We start from the raw sequence: 23491 nt of genomic DNA on the forward strand, positions 1-23491 counted from the left end.
CCCTACAGACGGCAGCAGAAATTAAACCCGGGTCACTGGTACTGTAAAGTGCTGTGCTGTTACCCTATCATGCCACTCTAGGTGTAGTCTACCTTGGGGTTTATATAGTTGTAGAACAACCTCCTGCTCTTGCACTTTATGTCTGGATCAACACATCTGGCTGCTATTGGAAATAGATGCACTACATTGAAGTTTATGGGAGAGATCATTAGTCTTTTGCTATAATAAAGACACTGCACAAATTACCATTGGGTGCTAGCTGTACGTAGACTTCAAAATTATTTATTAATCACATGTATATCCAAACATACGGTGAAATGTATCAACACACACAAAATGCTACAGGTACTCAGCAGGCCAGGCATCATCTATGGAAAAGAGTACAGTTGACATTTCGGGCCGAGACCCTTCAGCTGGAAATAAGGTGTGAGAAAAAAAAGGGAATGGAGAATGATGAGGAGGAGGGAGGTGAGGATCATTTCCAGAAATTTGAGAAATCGATATTCATGCCATCAGGTTAGAGGATACCCAGAAGGAATACAAGGTGCTGTTCCTCCAAGCTGAGTGTGGCCTCATCGCAACATTAGCGGAGGCCATGGATAGACATATCAGAATAGGAATAGGAAGTGGAATTAAAATGGGTGGCCACTGGGAGATTCCACTTTTTCTGGCAGACACAGCATAGGTGCTCGGCAAAGTGGTCTCCCAATCTACCTCGAGTCTCACCGATATACAGGAAGCTACACTGGGCCATATGACCCAGCATCAATTTCTCGAACTTCTTGTAATGACCCCCGCCCCCCCCCCAACATTCCCTTTTCCGTCTCTCATCTTATCCCCTTGCCTGCCTTTCACCTCCCTCTGGTGCTCCTCCTCCCCCCCCCCCACTTTACTTTCTTCCATGGTCTTCTGTCCTCTCCCATTAGATTCCCCCTTCTTTAGCCCTGTATCTCTTTCACCATCAACTTCCCAGCTCTTCACCCATCTCCATCCCGGTTTTACCTATCACCTTATGTCTCTCCCTCCCCTTCCCCCACCTTTTAACTCTGCTCCTCATCTTTTTTTCTCCAGTCCTGCTGAAGGGTCTCGGCCCAAAATGTCAACTGTACTCTTTTCCATAGATGCTGCCTAGCCTGCTGAGATCCTCCAGCATTTTGTGCATGTTGCCTGAATTTCCGGCAACTGTAGATTTTCTCATGTTTGTGATTGAAATGCATCATTTGTGTTAACAACCAACACATCCTACAGATGTGCTGGGGCAGCTCACAAGTGTCTCCACACATTTTGGCACTAACACAGCATACCCACCATATTCGGCAGAACGACACAAAAACAACTAAACAATAACAACAACAAAAAGCCCCTATCCCACTATCCCATTCACACACACAAGACAGGCCACCTCTGGGACTCCAACCTCTAGTACCTAGCCTGAACTCGCAGACATTGGACATGCCAACCCATGCAATCTTGTGTTTACAGCAGCTGATTTCTGTGCTCTACATTGGGCCCAAGGACAAGGTTCACATATAAAATGAGACAAAGAGCACTCACTTTTCACATACACCGTGCTTCCACTTGGCAGTACAACAACATTGGAAGCAGGACTGGCGGGTCTGGGAGATTTGACCGTTGCTACACTTCCACTGGGTATAGTTGTTGAAGCTGGTGTGGGAGTTGTACTTGTGTATGAATAACACACAATCACTAGAAAGAAAAGCAAACCACATGAGTTATTTTAAACAAAAGCTCAGACATATCAAAAAAATTAAGAATGTTATTTCCACATCCTACACAACCATAAAAGCTCAGCAATGCCTCTAATTTCTGAGGAGGCTGAAGAGGACAGGACTATGCACATGTATGCTCATGTCATTCTACAGATGCACAGTAGAGAGCATCTTAACTTGCTGTATCACTGCATGGTACAGAAACTGCACTATAAGGCAAAATCCCCCAAACGCATCACTGCCAACAGCCTACTTGCCATTAAGGACATATCTACAGAAAAGTGCCAGTAACATCATGAAGGAATCTACCCATCCTACTCATGGACGTGTGGGCACGTGGCCAAGTGGTTAAGGCATTGGACTAACGACCTGAAGGTCGTGAGTTCGAGCCCCAGCCGAGGCAACGTGTTGTGTCCTTGAGCAAGGCACTTAATCACACATTGCTCTGCGACGATACTGGTGCCAAGCTGTACGGGTCATAATGCCCTTCCCTTGGACAACATCGGTGCCGTGGAGAGGAGAGGCTTGCAGCATGGGCAAGAGTTGAGTGAAGACTTTCCAGGCGCAGATCCATGGTCTCGCAAGACTAACGGATGCCTTTATTACTCATGGACTCTTTGTCCCACTCACATAAGAGAGAAGGTTTCGTAGCATCCATGCCAGGACCACCAGACTCAAAAAGTTACTTTCCCCATGCAGTAAAGCCGATTAACACTTCCACCTACCAACCCACCAACTCACCTTAGAGGCAGCCGTTGATCACAGGCGATCATGGGTTTGTACCTCTGGTGGACTATGTCCTCTCCAGGGTGCAAGCCTGGGTGGAAAGATTTGAAGAATCAGCTGTCGTCCATGCAGCAGATTCCCCCTCTCTGCATCACTGATGTAGTCCAAGGGAAGGGCAAGCACTAATACAGCTTGGCACCAGAGTCGTTGCAGAGGTTGCCAGAGTGAAGTTGTAAACAACATCAAGCTGTCTTAAGGATTTCAGATTTCTTCCTTGGGGTTTACTCCTAAAGCCTTTCCCATGGGTGGGTATGGCCACAAGGCACAGGTTGCCACCCAAGGCTGATGAGCCCCACCTGTCCAAAGCAACTGGTTTTGAGGCTCCAGTGGTCCGCTTTTGCCAGTTCTCGCCAGTAGAAACAGTTCTGCTGGGCCTAGTAGCTAAGCCACACGTGAAGGCCAAGAGTTAGACATGGTTGTCAGAGGCTATTACGGACGCACATCATTTGGAGCCCTGGAAGTTTATCCCCACTATCACAACCCAGCTATGACAACCTTAGGAACCAACCCACCCTACTGCACCTCATACTACCGCTGCTATATCAATTCCTGTCAGTCACCTAACGTCACTTTATGGACATATAACCAAATTGTGCATACAAGCTACATTACATATTTATAATTATTGTGATTTTTTAATAATTTATTCATCATCTTGTGTTTTTTTTGTACTGGATTGAATCCGGAGTAACAATTATTTCGTTCTCCTTTGCACTTGTGTACTGGAAATAACATTAAGCAAACTCGAATCTTGAAGTCTGCCATGGTTAAAGTGTTCATTTGGTGCCACCATATGACCAAAGTCTGCATTGCAATCAGCACAGTTCTGTACATCACCCAAAAGTACAATTCACCAAGTGCAATGTCCAATCACTCAGTTTGACTGCATTGCAAGTTTTTTAAATCAATAGAAATTTGCACCTTACTGTCTGCACTGTATTTTCTTTAAACTGTAACACTTTATTCTACATTTTGCTATTGCTTTACCCTTGTATTATCTTAATGTACCGATGTGAGGAAATTATTAAATTTAATATAGACATACAGAACGGTAGCAGGCCCTTCTGGTGCAATGAGCCCATGCTGCCCAATAACACCCATGTGACTAATTAACTTATTAACACCTACATCTTTGAAATGTGGGAGGAAACCCACATGCAGCCATGGGAAGAATGTAAAAACTCTTTACAGACAGCGCTGGAAAATGAACCCAGGTCGCTGGTACTGTAACATATTATACTAATTACTACGCTACCATGCCACCCATGAGCCGTAAGAACAGCATTTAAGACAGTTTTTCACTGTGTCCCAGTGTATGTGACAATAATAAACCAATCAATGATAAACCAATTTAATGTGTCATATCTTCAACTGCTTCCAAATCACCTCCAATCTGCTAATTAAATTTGCTGATGACACTACATTGATTGGCCTTATCTCAAACAATAATGAGGTGGCCTACAGGGAAGAAGTAATCTCTCTGACACAGTGGTGTCAGAAAAACAACCTCTCCCTCAATGTCACAAAAACAAAGGAGCTGGTTGTGGATTACAATAGAAATGGAGACAGACTAACCCCTATTGACATCAATGGATCTAGGGTTGAGAGGGTAAACAGATTTAAGTTCCCCAGCATCCACATCACCGAGGACCTCGTGGTCTGTACACACCAGCTGTGTGGTGAAAAAGGCACAACAACGCCTCTTTCACCTCAGACATTTGAGGAAATTTGGTATGGGTCCCCAAATCCTAAGAACTTTCTACAGGGGCACAATTGAGAGCATCCTGATTGGCTGCATCACTGCCTGGTATGGGAACTGTACCTCCTTTAATCGCAGGACTCTGCAGAGAGTGGTGCGGACAGCCCAGCACATCTGTAGTTGTGAACTTCCCATGATTCAGGACATTTACAAGGACAGGTGTGTAAAAAGGACCTGTAGGATCACTGGGGACCCAAGTCATCCTAACCACAATCTATTCCAGCTGCTACCATCCGGGAAGCAGTAACGCAGCATAAAAGCCAGGACCACCAGGCTCTGGGACAGCTTCTTTCACCAGGTCATCAAACTGATTAACTCACACTGATCTGCGTGTACTTTATATTACATAGACTGTTCTATTTATTATAAATTACTATGATTGCACATTGCACATTTAGATGAAGACGTAACAAAAAGACTTTTACTCCTCATGTATGTGAAGGATGTAAGAAATAAAGTCAATTCAATTCAATTCAAATGTCCAAGTTCCACTGTGTTTTGTCAGTACTTTCTCCATCATTGGAATTTTTGATATTCTTGCTTGAGTGAAATAGGAAAGGGGTATGCCAATCTGAAAGGTCATGAGGACCAAGTGCAGTACCTTGAAGGAACCCACCCACTCCTTCCCCGTCCCTGCCTAGCAGACATACTGGAGAATGTTTCAGACCCCAACATTGTCAAAAATAAGAGATAATGCTCTGGTCAGTCTTGAGTACGTTTTGATCCATCTTTTGCACATTGTCACAACATCCTTAATCTACAGGGCTACACAGTGGCACTGCTAGTAATCTGCTGCCTTGCAGCATGTTGAACAGGTCAGTATTTTCAGAGTACAGGACAGGTATGTTCCAGTCAGAAGGAAAGACAAAGATGGCAAGGGAAGAGAACCTTGGGTGTCGAGAGAGGTGACGAAATTAGTTAAGAGAAAAACGGAAAAGTATGTAAAGCTAAGAAGCTAGAATCAAACAGAGACCTGGAGTATTATAAATAAGCCAGAAAAGAATTCAAGAAAATAATTAGAAAAGGCAGGAGAGGTCATGAAAAGTCCTTAGCAAGTAGGATAAAAGAAATTCCCAAGGTATTCTATAGATACATCAAGAGCAAGTGGATAACTAGGGAAAGGGTAGGACCACTCATGGATAAAGGAGGGAGCATTTGCTTGGATGCAGAGGACGTGGGTGAGGTCCTTAATGAGTACTTTACATCAGTGTTTACCAAGGAGAAGGACGTGGAAGATATGGAAATCATTGCCAAGCATGATTTCACTGGGGCATTTAGAGGTAAAGGAGAAGGTAGTGCTGGGTATTAAGGTGGATAAGTCCACAGGGCCTGGTGGGATATAACCCAGGTTATTGACAGAAGAGATTGCTGGTCCTTGACCAATATCTTCACGATCTCTCTAGCCACAAGCGAGGTCCCGGAGGACTGGCGAATAGCTAATGTCATTCCCTTTTCAAAAAGGGAACCAGTGATAATCCTGGAAACTACAGACCGTTAAGTCTCACATCAGTGCTGGGGAAGTTACTGGAGAAAATTCTTAGAGATATAATTTATGAGCATTTGAAAAAACGTGGCCCAATTTGGAAAGCAGTATGGCTTTGTGTGGGCTAAGTCGTGTCCTACTAACTTGATTAAGTTTCTGAAGAGGTGACGATGGTGATTGTTGAAGATAGAGCTGTGGATGCTGTCTATATGGATTTTAGTAAGGCGTTTGACAAAGTCCCTCATGGAAGGTTCATGCAGAAGACTAAGATGCATGAGATGCATGGTGAATTGGCTGTTTGAATTCAGAACTTGCTTGATCATAGAAGACAGAAGGTAGTGGACAAAGGGACTTATTCTAGCTGGAGCTCTGTCATTTGTGGTATTTGCAGAGATCTGTACTGGGACCTCTGCTGTTTGTGATGTATATAAATGACCTGGATGAAAACATAGATGGGTGGGTTAGTAAGTTTGCAGATGATACGAAAATTGGTTGTGGTATGAATAGCTTAGAAGATTGGCAATACAGTGAGGAAAAAGATGAGTTGCAGATATGGACAGAGAAATTGCAGATGGAGTTTAACCCAGCCAAATGTGAAGTGTTGCACCTTGGTAGGTCACCTCGGTAAAGAGACAGTACTCTGTGAAGGGCAAGAACCTTTAAAGTGTTGATGAGCAGAAGGAACTTGGAGTCCAAGTTCATAGCTCCCAGAAAGTGGCTACATGGGTTGATAGGATAGTTAAGAAGGCAGTGGCATGCTTGCCTTTATTAGTTGAGGCACTGAGTTCAAAAGCCAGGAAGTTATGTTGCAGCTTTATAAAACTCTAGGAGTCTGCATCTGGAACATTGCATATAGTTCTAGTTGCTCGATTATAGTAAGGATGTTGAAGCTTTAGAGAGGATGCTGCCTGGATTAGAGGGCATGTACCATTACAAGAGGCTGGACAAACTTGGATTGTTTTCTCTGGAGCGGTGAAGGCTGAGGGGAGATCTAATGGAGGCTTCCAAGATTATGAGAGGCATAGATAGAGTAAATGACAATATCCTTTTCCCAGGGTTGAAATTTCTAATACCAGAGGGCATGCATTATAGGCAAGAGGGAGTAGTTTTAAAAGGAGACGTGATGGGCAAGTTTTTTTTTAATACACAGAATCAGAGAATGGAGGGTGCCTAGACTGCACTGCCTGGGATGGTGGTAGTGGCAGAAACATTAGGGATTTCAGAGACATTTAGATAGGCACATTATTGTGAGGGAATTGGAAGGATCTGGACATTGTAGAGGCAGAGGGGACTAGTTATGTTGCCCATTTGATTACTAATTTATTTAGATCGCAGAATGTTGTGCGCTGAAGTGCCTGTTCCTGTGCTGCACTGTTCTATGTTCTAAGCAAGTCCAAAGTTGAAAGAATTTATGAGAATGCTACCTGAACAATAAATCATATAGTTTGACATGAGCTAGAAGCAAAATAGAAAGACATTTATCAACAAGAGAAATGATATTGTCATTGCATTGGTCTAGGCTTGATTAGAATTCCTCCAAACTTGTCAGTATGGCAATCCACTATACCACTTAGGATACTTTCCTCTTTCTAAAAGGTAGGCCATTTCTTCCATTTAATAATTAAATGGCATTGAAAAAGCCAGTTACAATGTAGCAGAAAAAGCTCACCTTCTTTGTTACCAGTTTCAGCTGGTGATGGAAGAGTGGCATTATGGAGAGCTGCCACATTTGCTACTGCATTCGCTGTCACTGTGAATGCTGTCTGAGGAACCAGCCTGGGCATGAGGGGGACAAGTCGACGGCCTTCAATGGACCATTCAGCTGAGCTGTTAGGCCCAGACATGCTGCAGGTACAGATGAATACACAATGTTTTTGTCCAAATTACACTATTATTTTCATCTTTTACAGATCATGTACATCAGAGGTACCAACTTCAAATTAACACCTTATTGTTGAGAAACTTCAATGTGTAATGACAGACCATTATGAACAGAACCTTAAGCTCAAAAAAATGTTTTCATTTGTTCAATGCTTTTCTTTTCCTCCTTTTAACTGAAGTTTTTTTTTGCTTTTATTTATTTCTCTTCATGGTGCTCAAATATTTTTCTTCCAAACTGCATTCCAAATAAATTTATTATCGAAGAACAATACATCCCCGAGTTAAATAAGAAAAATAACTTTTCAAGATTCAGTAACATGATTCCTTTCCAACATAAATCTTATCTCAAAACTATTTAAAAAGTGAAAACATAACCTGTAAAGCCACCTTGTCAAACTTCATATTCTCTTCAGTAAAATTCATAACTCCCCATTCAGATATTTACCAGCCTGCTGATACTCTACCTGAAATGTCCACAATTCCTGCATCATACACTGTCCCCCCCCCATCCCCAAGCGCATACAACACACACAGATGCTACTCAATCTGCTGAGCTCCTGCAGCTGTTTTTTTGTTGCTCCAGATTCCAGCCATCTGGAGTCTCCTGCCTCCTCGACTGATATCCTAGCTTGGCAGCCTCCAGAACACCCATACAGGCATAGGCTGATTTGTCATGGAAAATTCTGGTCAGAAACATATGAGATTCTACAGATACTGGAGGAACTCCTTCCTCTCCATAGATGCTGCCTGACTTGCCAAGTTTCTCAAGCATTCTGTGTGTGAGATTCCGATCAGTCTTTTCCCTAGTAAAAAGTTCAATGTACATTTATTATCAAAGTATGTATACATTATACAACCTTGAGATTCGTCTCCTTACAGGCAGTCACAAAACAAAGAAACCACCAAAAAGAACATTAAGAAAGACTGTCAAACACCCAGTGGACAGAGAGAGGGAAAAAAATCATGTAAACAATAAAAGTAAGCAAACAGCATTCAGAACTGAGATTTTATGAAAGAGAAGTAACCAAGCATCACTGCAGCTGGAACAGGCCACAGCCTTAGTTCATCCACAAAGCCGCGTAAACGTCATAGGTACTCAAGCACCATACTCCATGCTGCCAGTTTAGCAATCCTAACAGCAGCTTTGTAAAATCTGGAAAACTTTTGCTGGTTCGTGCTACCATAGAGAGGTGCATTTCACGGATATTACCCACAAATACTGAGAAAAAATTTGCATCTCTGAAGCTGAACTGCCCATGCTGCAGTGAAACCACACATTCAAGAGCAAATTGTTGACTTTCATTAAGAAAGAAAGCCAAAATCTGCATGTTTAGAATTCTCTGGAAGGCAGGGTTTGCTAAGCCTACATGTACATTCAAGACAAGGGCAGTTTCCAAGGCACTGAGTAAATTAAGAAATGTTGAGACACAAATTAAAGCAGAAAATACTGGGATCACTCTGCATATAAGGCAACACCTGAACAGAGTTTAAGATTTTTCAACATTGCCCCATGTCTAATGAAAGGTCTTCAACCCAAAACATTACAGATGGTAGTGGAATCACAATTTATCTCTGTACACAAGACAATTCACAGTCCTTTTCTGGATAACAGAAAGTGCAAAAATAATAAATATACACCCCCTAGAACCCTCTCAAGTCCCAGTGATGTTACTGTTTAGACTTAAGATATAAAGGACTGCAAATTTCTGTAAAACTGCTCATTCATTCAAGCCAACTCCACATTTGCAAAACTTTCAGTCTCAACTAGACAGCTACTCTTGCAGTAACTGCAGGGTTCAATACAGAAAACATATTAATTTGCAGTTCTCATTGTAAACAAAATGATGATGCTATACACTGAATCGTGTAAATTTACTTTCCTCATAGAGAAACTGAGGTACTGAACAAGCAAACAGTACAAGTAAATTCTTGAATAAGTAATCACTCTGTAAACTTACTGATGTGCAATAGTCATCAGCCTTTCATCATTAACTGCCCTTCGAACTTCAGCACGGTGACGCTCTGTTGAAATGCTATTATAGAGGAAAGAAAAATCATCAGCATTCCCTGAAATTAAGGTTGTTTTGACTACTCCAGTGTTCTGGGAATGTTCTAATCTTTGTAAAGTATTATATCCAAAATTATCGTTTTTCTATTAATTCAGACAATGGTTCCAGATTTCATCCCGTTCTGATTGAGAATATTGGCATTTGGTCTAGCAGTGCCCCAATTTTCATTGTTCTCATCAGCCTTGGCCATTCCCAATTCTGAACGTACAAGACTGGATTATATACAATCACACACAGAAGTACACAATTTCTATTTCCCCACCTCTGATAAACCATTCCTCTATCAATTCTTCTACCAGCTTGTCAAATTTTGATAAATCATTCTCATGAAGCAATTTAGAAAGTTCATGATGGACAATAAATGTTCTCACTCATCTCGATTTCTTTCAGATACAATCTATATCCCTTTTCAACAGGACAACCTGCCTCCATGACTTCCCACCAAAAGTACATTCCAGATTCTAAACTTACGCTGCACGAAAAGGCTTACGCTCACAAAACTTCAGATTGTTTTGCCAATCACTTTCATTTTATGTCTCCTGCTCTTGAACCCACTTTAGAAATAGATCACGTTACACTTAGACAACCTTTTTTGCACTGCGGACTGGTTTAATATTGACAATACTCTTGCGGACCGGCCGACCCGGGGGGGGGGGGTTGGGTGTAGGGTTACCAATGGACAAGAGTAGCAGTCAAATACATTATGTTTACCCCAAGAAAGACTACAATGACCATGAAGTCTTGCGCGGGCACCAGTGCGCAGGCATGTATATGCCAATTTTTTCCACAAATCGTTTTTGGCGATTCTGTTTTTTGGGGGGGGGGGTAATCCCGACCGGAATATAGGTGATAAGTGGCTAATACACTCAATTTTGTTTCTAAAAGGGGTTATCTAACGGATTTAATATTAAACACACAGCGCATACTTTCCTCGCATGAATATAGTGATAAGTCAATTATCAGGGGAGGACAGGGGAGCTTGAAGTAAGTATTGAAGGAACTTCCAGTAGAAGTGGTAGAGACAACTTCGATATTATCATTTAAAGAAAAATTAGATAGGTATATGGACAGGAAAGGAATGGAGGGTTATGGACTGAGTGCAGGTTGGTGGGACTAGGTGAGAGTAGCGTTCAGCACGGACTAGAAGGGCAGAGATAGCCCGTTTCCGTGCTGTAATTGTTATATGGTTATATAAGTCAATAGCATCATAACATTTTAAGTAACGTTTGGATATTAAACACACAGCACATATTTTCCCCGTATGAACATATAAAATCATTGCAACACACCAATATCGCTGAATCAGTGGGAGCCCTGGGCTTGTTTCCCTGCAACAAGACGGTCCTATCGAGGGGTGATGGGAGACAGCGATACTCGAAGGGGGTTCCTTATGTCCAGTCGATTCCGCAATTTAGTTTTCATGGCATTCATTGCAGAGATATGTTGGAAATGGAAGCAACGTTTTCAGTGCTTTCGTGGCTATCTCAGGAATTTTAGCCTTGACTTTGATCCAGAATGCCGGCAGAGACGTTATGTCAAACATACTTTTCAGCCCGCTGTCATTTGCAAGCTCGAGGAGTTGATCTTCTTCCCGTGCTGACATGGATGATGCGCGGGTAATGAGCTCGCGGGCGTTCAAGCTCAACAGTGGGCGTGACAGGGAATGAGGAAAGGTGCAGCTGACTCATATTGTTTCATATCGCCAAATCATATCGTTTCCTCGCGGCCCGGTAGCACATGCTTTGCGGCCCGGTGGTTGGGGACCGCTAGTCTAAGGGACTTATTCCAGCCGGATATCTGTGATTAGCGGTATTCTGCAGGGATCTGGAATGGGGCTTCTCCTGTTGAGTATGTACATAAACGACCGAGGTGAAAATGTACATGGGTGTATAAGTTTGCAGATGATACAAAGATTGGTGGTATTGTGGATAGTGTAGAAGACTGGCGAAGAATACAGTGGAATATAGATCAGTTGCAAGTATGGGCAGAGAAATAGCAGATGGAGTTTAATCCAACCAAATGTGAGGTGTTGCACTTTGGTAGGTCAAATGCAAAGAGACAAGACTTAACAGTGTTGATGAGCAGAGGGATCTTGGGATCTAAGTTCATACCTCCCTGAAAGTGGCAGCACAGGGTGATTAAGAAGGCATCTGGCATGCTTGCCTTTATAACAATAATAACAACAACAACAACAACAGTAAATACTTTATTGATTCTGAGCGAGAAACTGCAAAGGATGTGCGTAGACAAATCCACTATCTCCAGAAACACACACAAAATGCTGGAACTCGGCAGGCCAGGCAGCATCTATGGAAAAGAGTACAGTTGACATTTCAGGCCGAGACCCTTCAGCAGGACTCAGCCCGAAACGCCAACTGTACTCTTTTCCATAGTGCTGCCTGGCCTGCCGAGTTCCTCCAGCATTTTGTGTGTGTTGCTCGGATTCCCAGCATCTGTAGATTCTCTTGTTTGTAATTTGATCCACTATCTCTTGGATTACTGACTACCTGACAGACAGACCCCAGTTTGCACTGCTGTCTGAGAAGGTGGTGAGTAGCACTGTCGTGATGAGGTCACAGTTAGAGTGGAGGAATAACAATTTATATTCCATTTGGGTAGCCTCCAACCTGATGGCATGAACATCAATTTCTCAAACTTCTGGTAATGACCCCCACCCCTCCTCTTTCACCATTCCCTATCCCCTTTTCCCTCTCTCACCTCATCTCCTTGCCTGCCCATTGCTTCCCTCTGGTGCTCCTCTCCCCTTTTCTTTCTTCCATGGCTTTCTGTCTCTTTCACCAATCAATTTACCAGCTCTTTACTTCATCCCTCCCCCTCCAGGTTTCACCTAACACCTTGTGTTTCTCTCTCCACTCCCCTCACCCCCAGTTTTTTAATCTTTCCCTAAGCTTTTTTCCTCCAGTCCTGCCGAAGGGTTTTGGCCCAAAACATCGACTGTACTCTTTTCCATAGATGCTGCCTGGCCTGCTAAGATCCACCAGCATTTTGTGTGTGTTGCTTGGACAAACTTGGGTTGTTTTTTCCGGAGTGGCAGAGGCTGAGGAGAGATCTAGTGGAGATTTTTTTTCCACAGTGGTGGTTTATAGAATGCACTGCCTAGGGTAGTGGTACAGGTAGAAGCATTAGGAACTTTTAAAGAGATGTTAGATAGGCAAATCAATGTGAGGAAAATTGAAAGATATAGGCATTGTGTGGGCAAAAGAGATTAGTTTAGTTAGCATTTGATTACTAATTTTGGTTCAGTGTAACACTGTGGGCTGAAGGGTCTGTTCCTGTGCTGTGCTGTTCTATGTTGTTTAAAACAAAAGAAGCACATGGGAGACGAGAGTGAAGACCAGGGATGTCATCAATAAAAAAGAAATACACATATTAGGAAAACAGAATTTTAGGAAATGTTACAAAAAAATCATTTACCTAAGAACTTTGGCCAATTCTCCAAGAAGATCCTTTTTTTCCTTAGTAAGGTCACCTTGTGCACGGAGTGCACTGATAGCACCAGCATAAGCTTCAAGTTCTAGAAGAGAAAAAAGAGAAATCGTAAGACTGTAAGATATAGGAGCAGGATTAGACCATTTTGGCCCATCAAGCCTACTCCACCATTCCATCATGGCTAATTTATTATCTCTCTCAAACCCATTCTCCTGCCTTGTCCCTATAAACTTTGATGGCTTTACTAATCTAGAACAGATCAATCTCCGCTTTAAATATATCCAATAACTTGGGCTCCACACCATCTGTGGCAATGAATTCTACAGATTCACCATCCTCTGGTTATAGAAATTTCTCATTTCTACTCTAAAGATACAACTTTGTATTCTGAGGCTGTGCCCTCTGACCCTATAGTTTCCCACTATTGGACACGTCCTCTCCATACCCACTCTATCAAGGCCCTCTCCAATGTCCGCACACCTTCCTTAGATAAAGGACCCAAAATTACTCACAATACTCTAAGAGCACTCTGACCAATACCTTATAAAGCCTCAGCATTACATTTTTGCATTTATATTCTAGTCCCCTTGAAATGAATGAATCATATTTGTAATCTACACATTTGCAGTCCAAAGAAAATTTGTTTTGTTACATCATGTTTACCAATCATCTTTCAGCCATACTTCAGATTTTTTATTCTGAAAAAAAAACATAACCAGTCTGAATTTTTTCAAAATACAATTTAACCATGCATACATTTGAAAATGAAGGATGCTGAGTGGGTATTAAATGCTTTAAAATCTCAGACCCATTTTTTTCATAGCACATGTCACAGAATACATTACAAAAACCTAAGCTTATCATTAAATACTCAGATAATTTACCATTCTGACCAAATTAAAAATCTACCAGGATTCTCATCTCCCAGTTGTTTAAGAGCTGAACATAGCAAAACATTAATTGGTCTATGTCAAATAATTACAGCATTAGTTTGATTTCAGAATAGAGTAGAACTTTGAAAAAGGATTTATTAGACACATTATCCAATTACATTTAATAAACAATTAAAATCAATCCCAATCTGCAGCTTTTGTTGGAACTATAATCTGCTTTTGAAGTTGTAAATTCCAAACAATCCAATTTGGTCTAGCAGCAGAGCAACATACCTAATGAAACAAAATTACTCACTTTGATTCAGAATATGCAAGAAATATGAAGTTGACAATGCTATTTTACAAAGTAAATGTATTTACTGCTCCAATTAATTTCCATCATTCCTTTCCTTGTCTATCCTTCCCCTGCATCTACTTTGGTCGTTATTCATGTTCCATCCACAACAGAAAATGTCAGACTGTTTAACATACAGCATACATTAAAGCCAAAGGCGATTATTTAATATCCAGACAAATTTACCATAGAGGATCAATGTGGGCCTAATCAGAAAAAAACTCACGATACTTATTCTGCTTTTCTTCCCAATTTAAGGGCACTGAAGCTGACTGCAATTTGTAACAACTCACCCAATAAAGATCTATCAAGTCTGCAGATTACATGCAAATATGAAAAGGAAGGGAAAATGTGACTCCAACAAAAAAGAAGAAAATAATTCACAATGATCTACCAAGCTTTCGGAGTATTCTCTTGCATTCATCCCTGCTGAGATCCAGAAGAGTCGGCCAAACAGCAGGCATAGCGATATATGTCGTGCTACAGGGTCAGCCCAACTCTGCAACTAAATTGGAGAGTGAGATTTAATTATTCTGCAACGTAACTAGACAGCACCAACACTCAAAATGAAAATTGCCATATGATTCTGAAAATGAAATACTTAAAATTCTAAAGTACTGTACACATGAATCAGGAAGTGCCATTCATAGAAACATAGAAAACCTACAGCACAATACAGGTCCTTCAGCCCACAAAGCTGTGCCAAGCACGTCCTTACCTTAGAAATTACCTAGGGTTACCCAGAGCCCTCTATTTTTCTACGCTCCATGTATCTATCGCTTAAAACACCCTATCCTATCTGCCTCCACCACCGTCACCGGCAGCCCATTCCACACACTCACCACTCTCGCTGACATCTCCTCTGTACCTACTTCCAAGCACCTTAAAACTCTGCCCTCTCGTGCTAGCCATTTCAGCCCTGGGAAAAAGCCTCTGACTATCCACACGATCAATGCCTCTCATCATCTTATACAACTCTATCAGGTCACCTTTCACCTTCCATTGCTCTAAGGAGAAAAGGCTGAGCTCACTCAACCTATTCTCATAAGGCATGCTCCCCAAACCGGGCAACGTCCTTGTACATCTCCTCTGCACCCTTTCTATGGTTTCCACATCTTTCCTGTAGTGAGGCGACCAGAACTGAGCACAGTACTCCAAGTGGGGTCTGACCAGGGTCCTATATAGCTGCAACATTACCTCTCGGCTCCTAAACTCAATCCCATGATTGATGAAGGCCAATGCACCGTATGCCTTCTTAACCACAGAGTCAACCTGCACAGCAGCCTATGGATTCAGACCCCAAGATCCCTTTGCTCTGCCACACTGCCAAGAGCCTTACCATTAATGCTATATTCTGCCATCATATTTTACCTACCAAAATGAACCACCTCACATTTACCTGGGTTGAACTCCATCTGCCACTTCTCAGCCCACTTTTGCATCCTATCAATGTCCCACTATAACCTCTGACAGCCCTCCACACTATCCACAAAACCCCAACTTTTGTCATCAGCAAATTTACTAACCCATCCCTCCACTTCCTCATCCAGGTCATTTATAAAAACTACAAAGAGTAGGGGTCCCAGAATAGATCCCTGAGGCACACCACTGGTCACTGACCTCCATGCAGAATATGACCCATCTACAACCACTCTTTGCCTTCTGTGGGCAAGCCAGTTTTGGATCCACATAGCTATGTCTCCTTAGATCCCATGCCTCCTTACTTTCTCAATAAGCACAAAATGTAACAAAAATCCAGCCTTCAACAGTATGACAAATAACATATCAGTAAAAAGAATGGCGTCTGTCAGTGATCTGCAATGGTGTCATAAGAAACATGAAATAGATACCAACAGCATTATTACATCTTGTCCAATGTAGGCTGAATCTTGAGAAAAACTGGAACCAAGACAGAATAAATGTGCTATTAGAAACAAAGAATGCTACTCAAAATCTGAGATAAATAGCTTGCTAAAAGGAATAACCTATAAAAACATGGGTGCCAGGCACCAGATTTGCAGCATTTGCACATTTCTTCACATTACATGCCTTCTTCAGTTAAACTGAAGACTTGGATTGTGGAGGAAAACCAGAGAAATGACAAACTGCCAATGCAACACATCTATTTGAAAGGGTGACAAAAAAGGCATGTAACCATATTAGCCCAACATCTATTATTGAAAATAACATTAGTACATTAACAAGATAATAGTTAAGATATTTGAAAAATTGTAATCCAATCAAGAAGAGTCAGCATGGCTTCATGATAGCCAGTCAGATGTCTGACAAACCAAGAACTTTTTGATGAGAGGAATGAGTAGATGTACCATCACTGGACTTCTAGAAGGCATTCAATAAGGTGGTTCATAAAAGGACAAGTCACAAATAGTGCAAGTTGTTAGAGGCAATATATTAGAATATATTGCTTCCTGACTATTAGTCAATAGGAGGATCTTAGTCAATAGCGAACCTTAAGGATCAGTGCTGGAATTGCAACCATTTACAACATATCAATGATTTGGTGATTATCCTAACCTGGTTGCATCATGGCCTGGTACAAAAACACCAATGCCCATGAACAGAAAAGGAACAGAAAGTGGTAGATACACCCGGTCCACCACATGTAAAGCCGTTCCCACCATTGAGTGTCATGGTAGCCATGGCAGCTTAATGGTTAGTGCGATGCTATTACAGTTGGAAGCGTTCCGGAGTTCAGAGCTCAATTCCAAAGTCCGTGAGGAGCCTGTACTTCCTCCCCATAGAATGTGTGGGTTCTCCCTGGGTGCTCCAGTATTCTCCAAGAGTCCAAAGACATACTCGGTAGGTTAACAACTGGTCATTGTAAATTCTCCTGTGATTAGGTTAGGGTTAATCGGTGGTTGCTGGGGCTGCAGGATTTAAAGGGCCAGAATTGCACTGTATTGTTAAATTTACATGAAGTGCTGCCACAAGAAAACAGCATCCATCAAAAAACTCCACCTTTCAGGCCTGAATCGGAATCGGATTTAATACCACTAGCATGTGTCATTAAATTTCTTACACAATCTTCTCACTATGACCATCAGATAGGAGGTACAGAAGCCTTAGGTTCTACATCACCAGGTTCATGAACCATCAGGCTCCTGGACCAGCATGGATAACTTCATTCATCACTACTCTGTACTGGTTCTACAATCTACAGACTAATTTTCAAGGACCCTACTAGATGCATTGTGCTGAAATCATCTACATTTCATCCAATCTAGTATTCTGTGCTCTGTATGCATCCAACATAGGACTTTAAGGTACAGGAGGATGACTAGTAAGAAGGTAGGATTGATCAGGGATAAAGAGGGAAATGTGCCTGGAGGCAGAGGAGGTGCAGTAGGTCCTTAACAAATAGTTTCAGTGTTCATCTGGGGAGGGACTTTGACAAATGCGAAGTCAGCATAAAACAGGCTAATGTTCTGGAGCTAAGTGTTGGAGCTTCTGAAAGACATTATGACAGGCAAGTCCCTGGGGCCAGATGGGATACACAGCAGGTCACTTTGTGAAGCAAGGTAAGAGACAGATGGGGCATGGACAATGATCTTTGCATCCACCCTGGCCACAGGAATAGTACCAGAAGATTGAAGGATGGTAAATCTTGTACTGTTGTTAAAAAAAAAATAGACAATCCTAGGAATTACAGACCAGTGATTTTTAGATCAGTGGTAGGGAAACTATGGCAGAAAATTCTTAGAGTTAGAATTTAATAGATCTCAATAGACAATAGGTGCAGGAGTAGGCCATTCAGCCCTTCGAGCCAGCACCGCCATTCACTGTGATCATGGCTGATCACCCACAATCAGTACCCTTTTCCTGCCTTCTCCCCATATCCCTTGACTCTGCTATCTTTAAGAGCTCTATGTAACTCCTTCTTGAAAGAATCCAGAGAATTAGCCTCCACTGTCTTCTGAGGCAGAGCATTCCACAGAACCACAACCCTCTGTGTGAAAAAGTTTTTCCTCAACTCCATTCTAAATGCTTTACCCCTTATTCTTAAACTGTGGCCTCTGGTTCTGGACTCCCCCAACATGTCTCCTGCCTCTAGCGTGTCCAATCCCTTAATAATCTTATATGCTTCAATCAGATCCCCTCTCACCCTTCTAAACTCCAGTGTACACAACCCCAGTCACTCCAATCTTTCAACATGAGACAGTCCTGCCATCCCGGGAATTAACCTTGTGAACCTACACTGCACTCCCTCAATAGCTAGAATGTCCTTCCACAAATTTGGAGATCAGAACTGTACACAATACTCCAGGTGTGGTCTCACCAGGGCCCTGTACAACTGCGGAAGGACCTCTTGGCTCCCATACTCAACTCCCCTTGTTATGAACGCCAACATGCCATTAGCTTTCTTCACTGCCTGCATGCTTACTTTCAGTGACTGATGAACAAGGACACCTAGATCTCATTGTACTATGAACATTTATGAACATTTGGAGAATCATAGTCTGATTAGGGGTAGCTTTGGGAGGGGTAGGTCATGCCTCAGGAGCCTAAATAACTTTTTTGCGAAAGTAACAAAATTTGATGAATGTAGAGTGGTGGATGTGGTGTATATTGATTTTAGTATGGCAGTTGCCAAGGTTCCCCATGGTAGGCTCATGCAGAAGGGCATGAGGCATGGGATCAGTATTGGCTTGCCAACAGAAGACAGAGGGCAGTAGCAGATGAAGTGTCTATCTGTAGGTCATTGAAAAGTGGTGTTCCTCAGGGATCTGCTCTAAGTCACCAATATGACTTGGATGAAGAAGTACATTAGTAAGTTGGCAGATGACATGGAGGGCGGTGGTGTTGACGGAACAGAAGGTTGCTGAGGGTTACAATGGGATATTGATAGAACACAGTTGTGCTGAGAGGTGGCAGGTGGAATTCAATCCATAAAAATGTGAAGTATTTCACTTGAAGGTGGAGGTTATTTGCAGAATTCTGTGGAGCAATCTTGGCCTCCAAGACCATTGATTCCTCAAATTTACAACAGAGGTTAATAGCGTTGTTAAGAAGGCATATGGTGTGTCAACCTTCTTTAGTCAGGGGACTGAGTTCAAGAGCCATGAGGTATTGCCGCAGCTCTATAAAACTCTGGTTAGACTATACTTGAGTATTGTGTTCAGGAAAGATGTAGAAGCTTTAGAGAGATTGCAGAGAGATAGAAACATAGAAAATAGGTGCAGGAGTAGGCCATTCGGCCCTTCGAGCCTGCACCGCCATTCAGTATGATCATGGCTGATCATCCAACTCAGAACCCTGCACCAGCCTTCCCTCCATACCCCCTGATCCCCATAGTCACAAGGGCCATATCTAACTCCCTCTTAAATATGCCAATGAACTGGCCTCAACTGTTTCCTGTGGCAGAGAATTCCACAGATTCACCACTCTCTGTGTGAAGAAGTTTTTCCTAATCTCAGTCCTAAAAGGCTTCCCCTTTATCCTCAAACTGTGACCCCTCGTTCTGGACTTCCTCAACATCGGGAACAATCTTCCTGCATCTAGCCTGTCCAATCCCTTTAGGATTTTATACGTTTCAATCAGATCCCCCCTCAATCTTCTAAATTCCAACGAGTACAAGCCCAGTTCATCCAGTCTTTCTTCATATGAAAGTCCTGCAATCCCAGGAATCAATCTGGTGAACCTTCTTTGTACTCCCTCTATGGCAAGGATGTCTTTCCTCAGATTAGGGGACCAAAACTGCACACAATACTCCAGGTGTGGTCTCACCAAGGCCTTGTACAACTGCAGTAGTGCCTCCCTGCTCCTGTACTCGAATCCTCTCGCTATAAATGCCAGCATACCATTCGCCTTTTTCACCGCCTGCTGTACCTGCATGCCCACTTTCAATGACTGGTGTATAATGACACCCAGGTCTCGTTGCACCTCCCCTTTTCCTAATCGGCCACCATTCAGATAATAATCTGTTTTCCTATTTTTGCCACCAAAGTGGATAACTTCACATTTATCCACATTAAATTGCATCTGCCATGAATTTGCCCACTCACCCAACCTATCCAAGTCATCCTCTTAGCATCCTCCTCACAGCTAACACTGCCGCCCAGCTTCGTGTCATCCGCAAACTTGGAGATGCTGCATTTAATTCCCTCATCCAAGTCATTAATATATATTGTAAACAACTGGGGTCCCAGCACTGAGCCTTGCGGTACCCCACTAGTCACTGCCTACCGTTCCGAAAAGGTCCCGTTTATTCCCACTCTTTGCTTCCTGTCTGCTAACCAATTCTCTATCCACATCAATACCTTACCCCCAATACCGTGTGCTTTAAGTTTGCACACTAACCTCCTGTGTGGGACCTTGTCAAAAGCCTTTTGAAAATCCAAATATACCACATCCACTGGTTCTCCCCTATCCACTCTACTAGTTACATCCTCTTATGAGGAAGCTACCTGGATCAGAGAACATGTCTTATAAAGAAAGGTTAAGCAACCTCGGGCTTTATGCCTTGGAGCACAGGATGAGAGGTGACTTGACAGAGCTGTATAAAATTATGAGAGACATGAAGTGGACAGTCAGTACCTTTTCCTCAGGGCTGCAATAGCCAAAACCGGAGGACTTCTGTTTAAGGTGAGTGGAGGAAAGTTTAAGGGAGATGTCAGTGGCCTATTTTTGTTTCTTTAACATAAAGAGTGGTGGGTGCTTGGAACACACGGCCAAGGGTTTCAAAAACTCTTCAATAGGCACATGATTGTAAGAAAAATGGGTTATGTTGGAGGAATGGGTTACACTGATCATGGACACAACAAATTCTACACATGCAGGAAACCTTGAGCAACGCATACAAAATGTTGGAGAAGCTCAGCAAATCCTCAGCAAGATCAATCATGGAATGGGTTTATATTGGTCGGTACAACATTATTGACCAAGGGACTTGCAGTATACCATACTATTCTATGTTCCATTGGGGAAAAACCATCACAGATTAGAAGATTGCTTTATCTGATCAGGACACAAGGGCAAACTTTGAGACTCAGCTTGCCTATCACTTCAGTTCCCCACTCCACTGTAACCTCTGTGTCTCTGACCTGTTACACTATTCAAAAGAAGTCCAATGTAAACTCAGGGTAAAGCACCTCACCTTCCATCTGAGCATCTTATAGTTCTCTGGAATCAATACTGAATTCAACAATTTCAAATAAACAAGTTTCCTGCATGTATCAAAATAGCCAGTTTTGATGTATGGTCATCCACCTTTAACATTAAATCAGATTTTCTGTCTCTACAGATGCCATCCAATCTAGAACACAAAACTCGATACACCAGTACAAGCCATGGGCCGAACACGATGCAAATCAAACTAAATTTCTTCTGCCTGCCAAGACCCTGGAGACTTCCATTCCCTGCACATGTATGTGTTTACATAAAAGCTTCTTAAACACTCCATCAGCCATTGGCAGCCATTGTAGCTACTACCACTGTATAAAAAAAAACCTTGCCTCGCACATCATGGGTCTATCACCCAGATATGGGTAAAGCCCACCAAACCATTGAGAACATCTACATAAACGCTATCACAGGAAAGCAGCATCAATCATCAAGGATCCCACCACTCAAGACTTGCTCTCTTTTGTTGTTGTCATCAGGAAGAAAGTACAAGAGCCTTAGGGACCACACCACAGATGATATTTCAGGCTGAGACCCGTCATTAGGGTCCTGATGAAGGGTCTTGGCCCGAAACATCGACTGTTTACTCTTTTCCATAGATGCTGCCTCTTCTGCTGAGTTCCACCAGCATCTTGTATGTGTTGCTTGAATTTCCAGTATCTGCAGACGTTTTCTTACAAGTTAAAAAAAATTAAGTTTTCTCACCTTTCCAGGTTCTGATGATAGGTCAATGGCTTGAAACATTAACTGTTTTTTCCTCCAGAGATTCTGTCTGACCTGAGTACGTCCAGCATTATCTGATTATACTCTAAGACGCTTTGCCTGCCAGAAAGGGTTTGGAGACCTCTTGACTACTGGTTCCGTTCATCCTCCAGCACAACAACGCGCATGCGTAATAACCAATGTTTACCTCCCGCTCGCTACGCGTCCATAGCGGCCTAGCTAAATGAACGGGGCGGAGACTTCGCTAGAGGAACCCTAGACGGTCCCAACAACAGCCGCCACCATCCGAACGGCGCCGCTCGTCCAGGTGAAGCCACGGCCGGTTCCAATACCCTGTCACAGAAAGGCCTTTGCCAACCTCTTGGAACATTCCAGAGGCCCGTAGCCGGAGACAGAAGCCACCTCACCTGGAGCAGTCGAGCTCGGCGCTTATCCTCCTGCAGGGCAGGGTCGTACAAACTCTCGGCATCCTTCGTTCTTTCTTCCCTCTCTCATAGGAAAGGGCTGAAGCGGTCCTCCGGTCTTTTTTCGCCGATAAAAACGACCCGCTTCGACGCTCCCGTTGCGGCTAATGCCGCCAACAGACAGTCGGGACCTCCAGTATCCCACCGTGCACGGCTCCGGCCTCCGAAGGGGGCGGGCTCAGTGCCGAAATTCAGGCAATCAGCTGCTCGGTTCTCATTCCGTCCTCTGTGTCGGACTATGTTGTATGGGCGACTCAGCGGGTCGGGTAGCTTCTGTGGAGAGATAGCTCAGTCACAGAGCAATACACCATGAATCTAGGCCTTTCGACCCAACCTGTCCATGTAACCCCGTGGATTTCGTCAGGGTGTTCCGGTTCAGAATCAAATCAGGTTTAATATCAGTGGCATATGTCGTGAAATGTTATTTTGTAGCAGCAGTACATAATTTTAAAACTATAATTTATATATATTTAGATATATACAGTATATATGTATTTATAGATATATATTCACATGACCTTGATACCAACAGACTAGCAGAGGGGAAAAGCGCCTTTCATCTCCTTCAGTAGGGACATATCTCCACCCTGCCACCCAATAAATATATATACATATCTGTGTGATTATAGAGAGAGAGACAGATAATTAAATAAAATAGTGCAAAAAGAGAGGAAAAAAAGGGGAAAAATGGTGAGATAAGGTACATGAGTTCACTGTCCATTCAGGAATCTGATGGAGGAGGGGAAGAAGCTGTTCCTGTAATGTTGAATGTGTATCTT

The 23491-nt window shown here is 42.7% G+C and overlaps 1 protein-coding gene across 1 annotated transcript in view; it reads right to left on the reverse strand.

The window, feature by feature from the left end:
• Window positions 1-22857, reverse strand: part of emsy (EMSY transcriptional repressor, BRCA2 interacting) — an 89251-nt gene extending 66394 nt beyond the window's left edge. The window contains exons 1-6 of the mRNA XM_063054648.1: window positions 22656-22857; window positions 14780-14890; window positions 13144-13243; window positions 9598-9672; window positions 7428-7603; window positions 1555-1707 (exon numbers count right to left, since the gene is read on the reverse strand). Coding sequence (XP_062910718.1) covers window positions 1555-1707; window positions 7428-7603; window positions 9598-9672; window positions 13144-13243; window positions 14780-14849 — 574 coding nt within the window. The 5' untranslated portion in view covers window positions 14850-14890; window positions 22656-22857. The remainder of the gene's footprint in view (window positions 1-1554; window positions 1708-7427; window positions 7604-9597; window positions 9673-13143; window positions 13244-14779; window positions 14891-22655) is intronic.
• Between the last annotated feature and the right edge of the window lie 634 nt (window positions 22858-23491).

Source organism: Mobula hypostoma, chromosome 7, assembly GCF_963921235.1.
Source record: "Mobula hypostoma chromosome 7, sMobHyp1.1, whole genome shotgun sequence".
NCBI lineage: Eukaryota > Metazoa > Chordata > Chondrichthyes > Myliobatiformes > Myliobatidae > Mobula > Mobula hypostoma.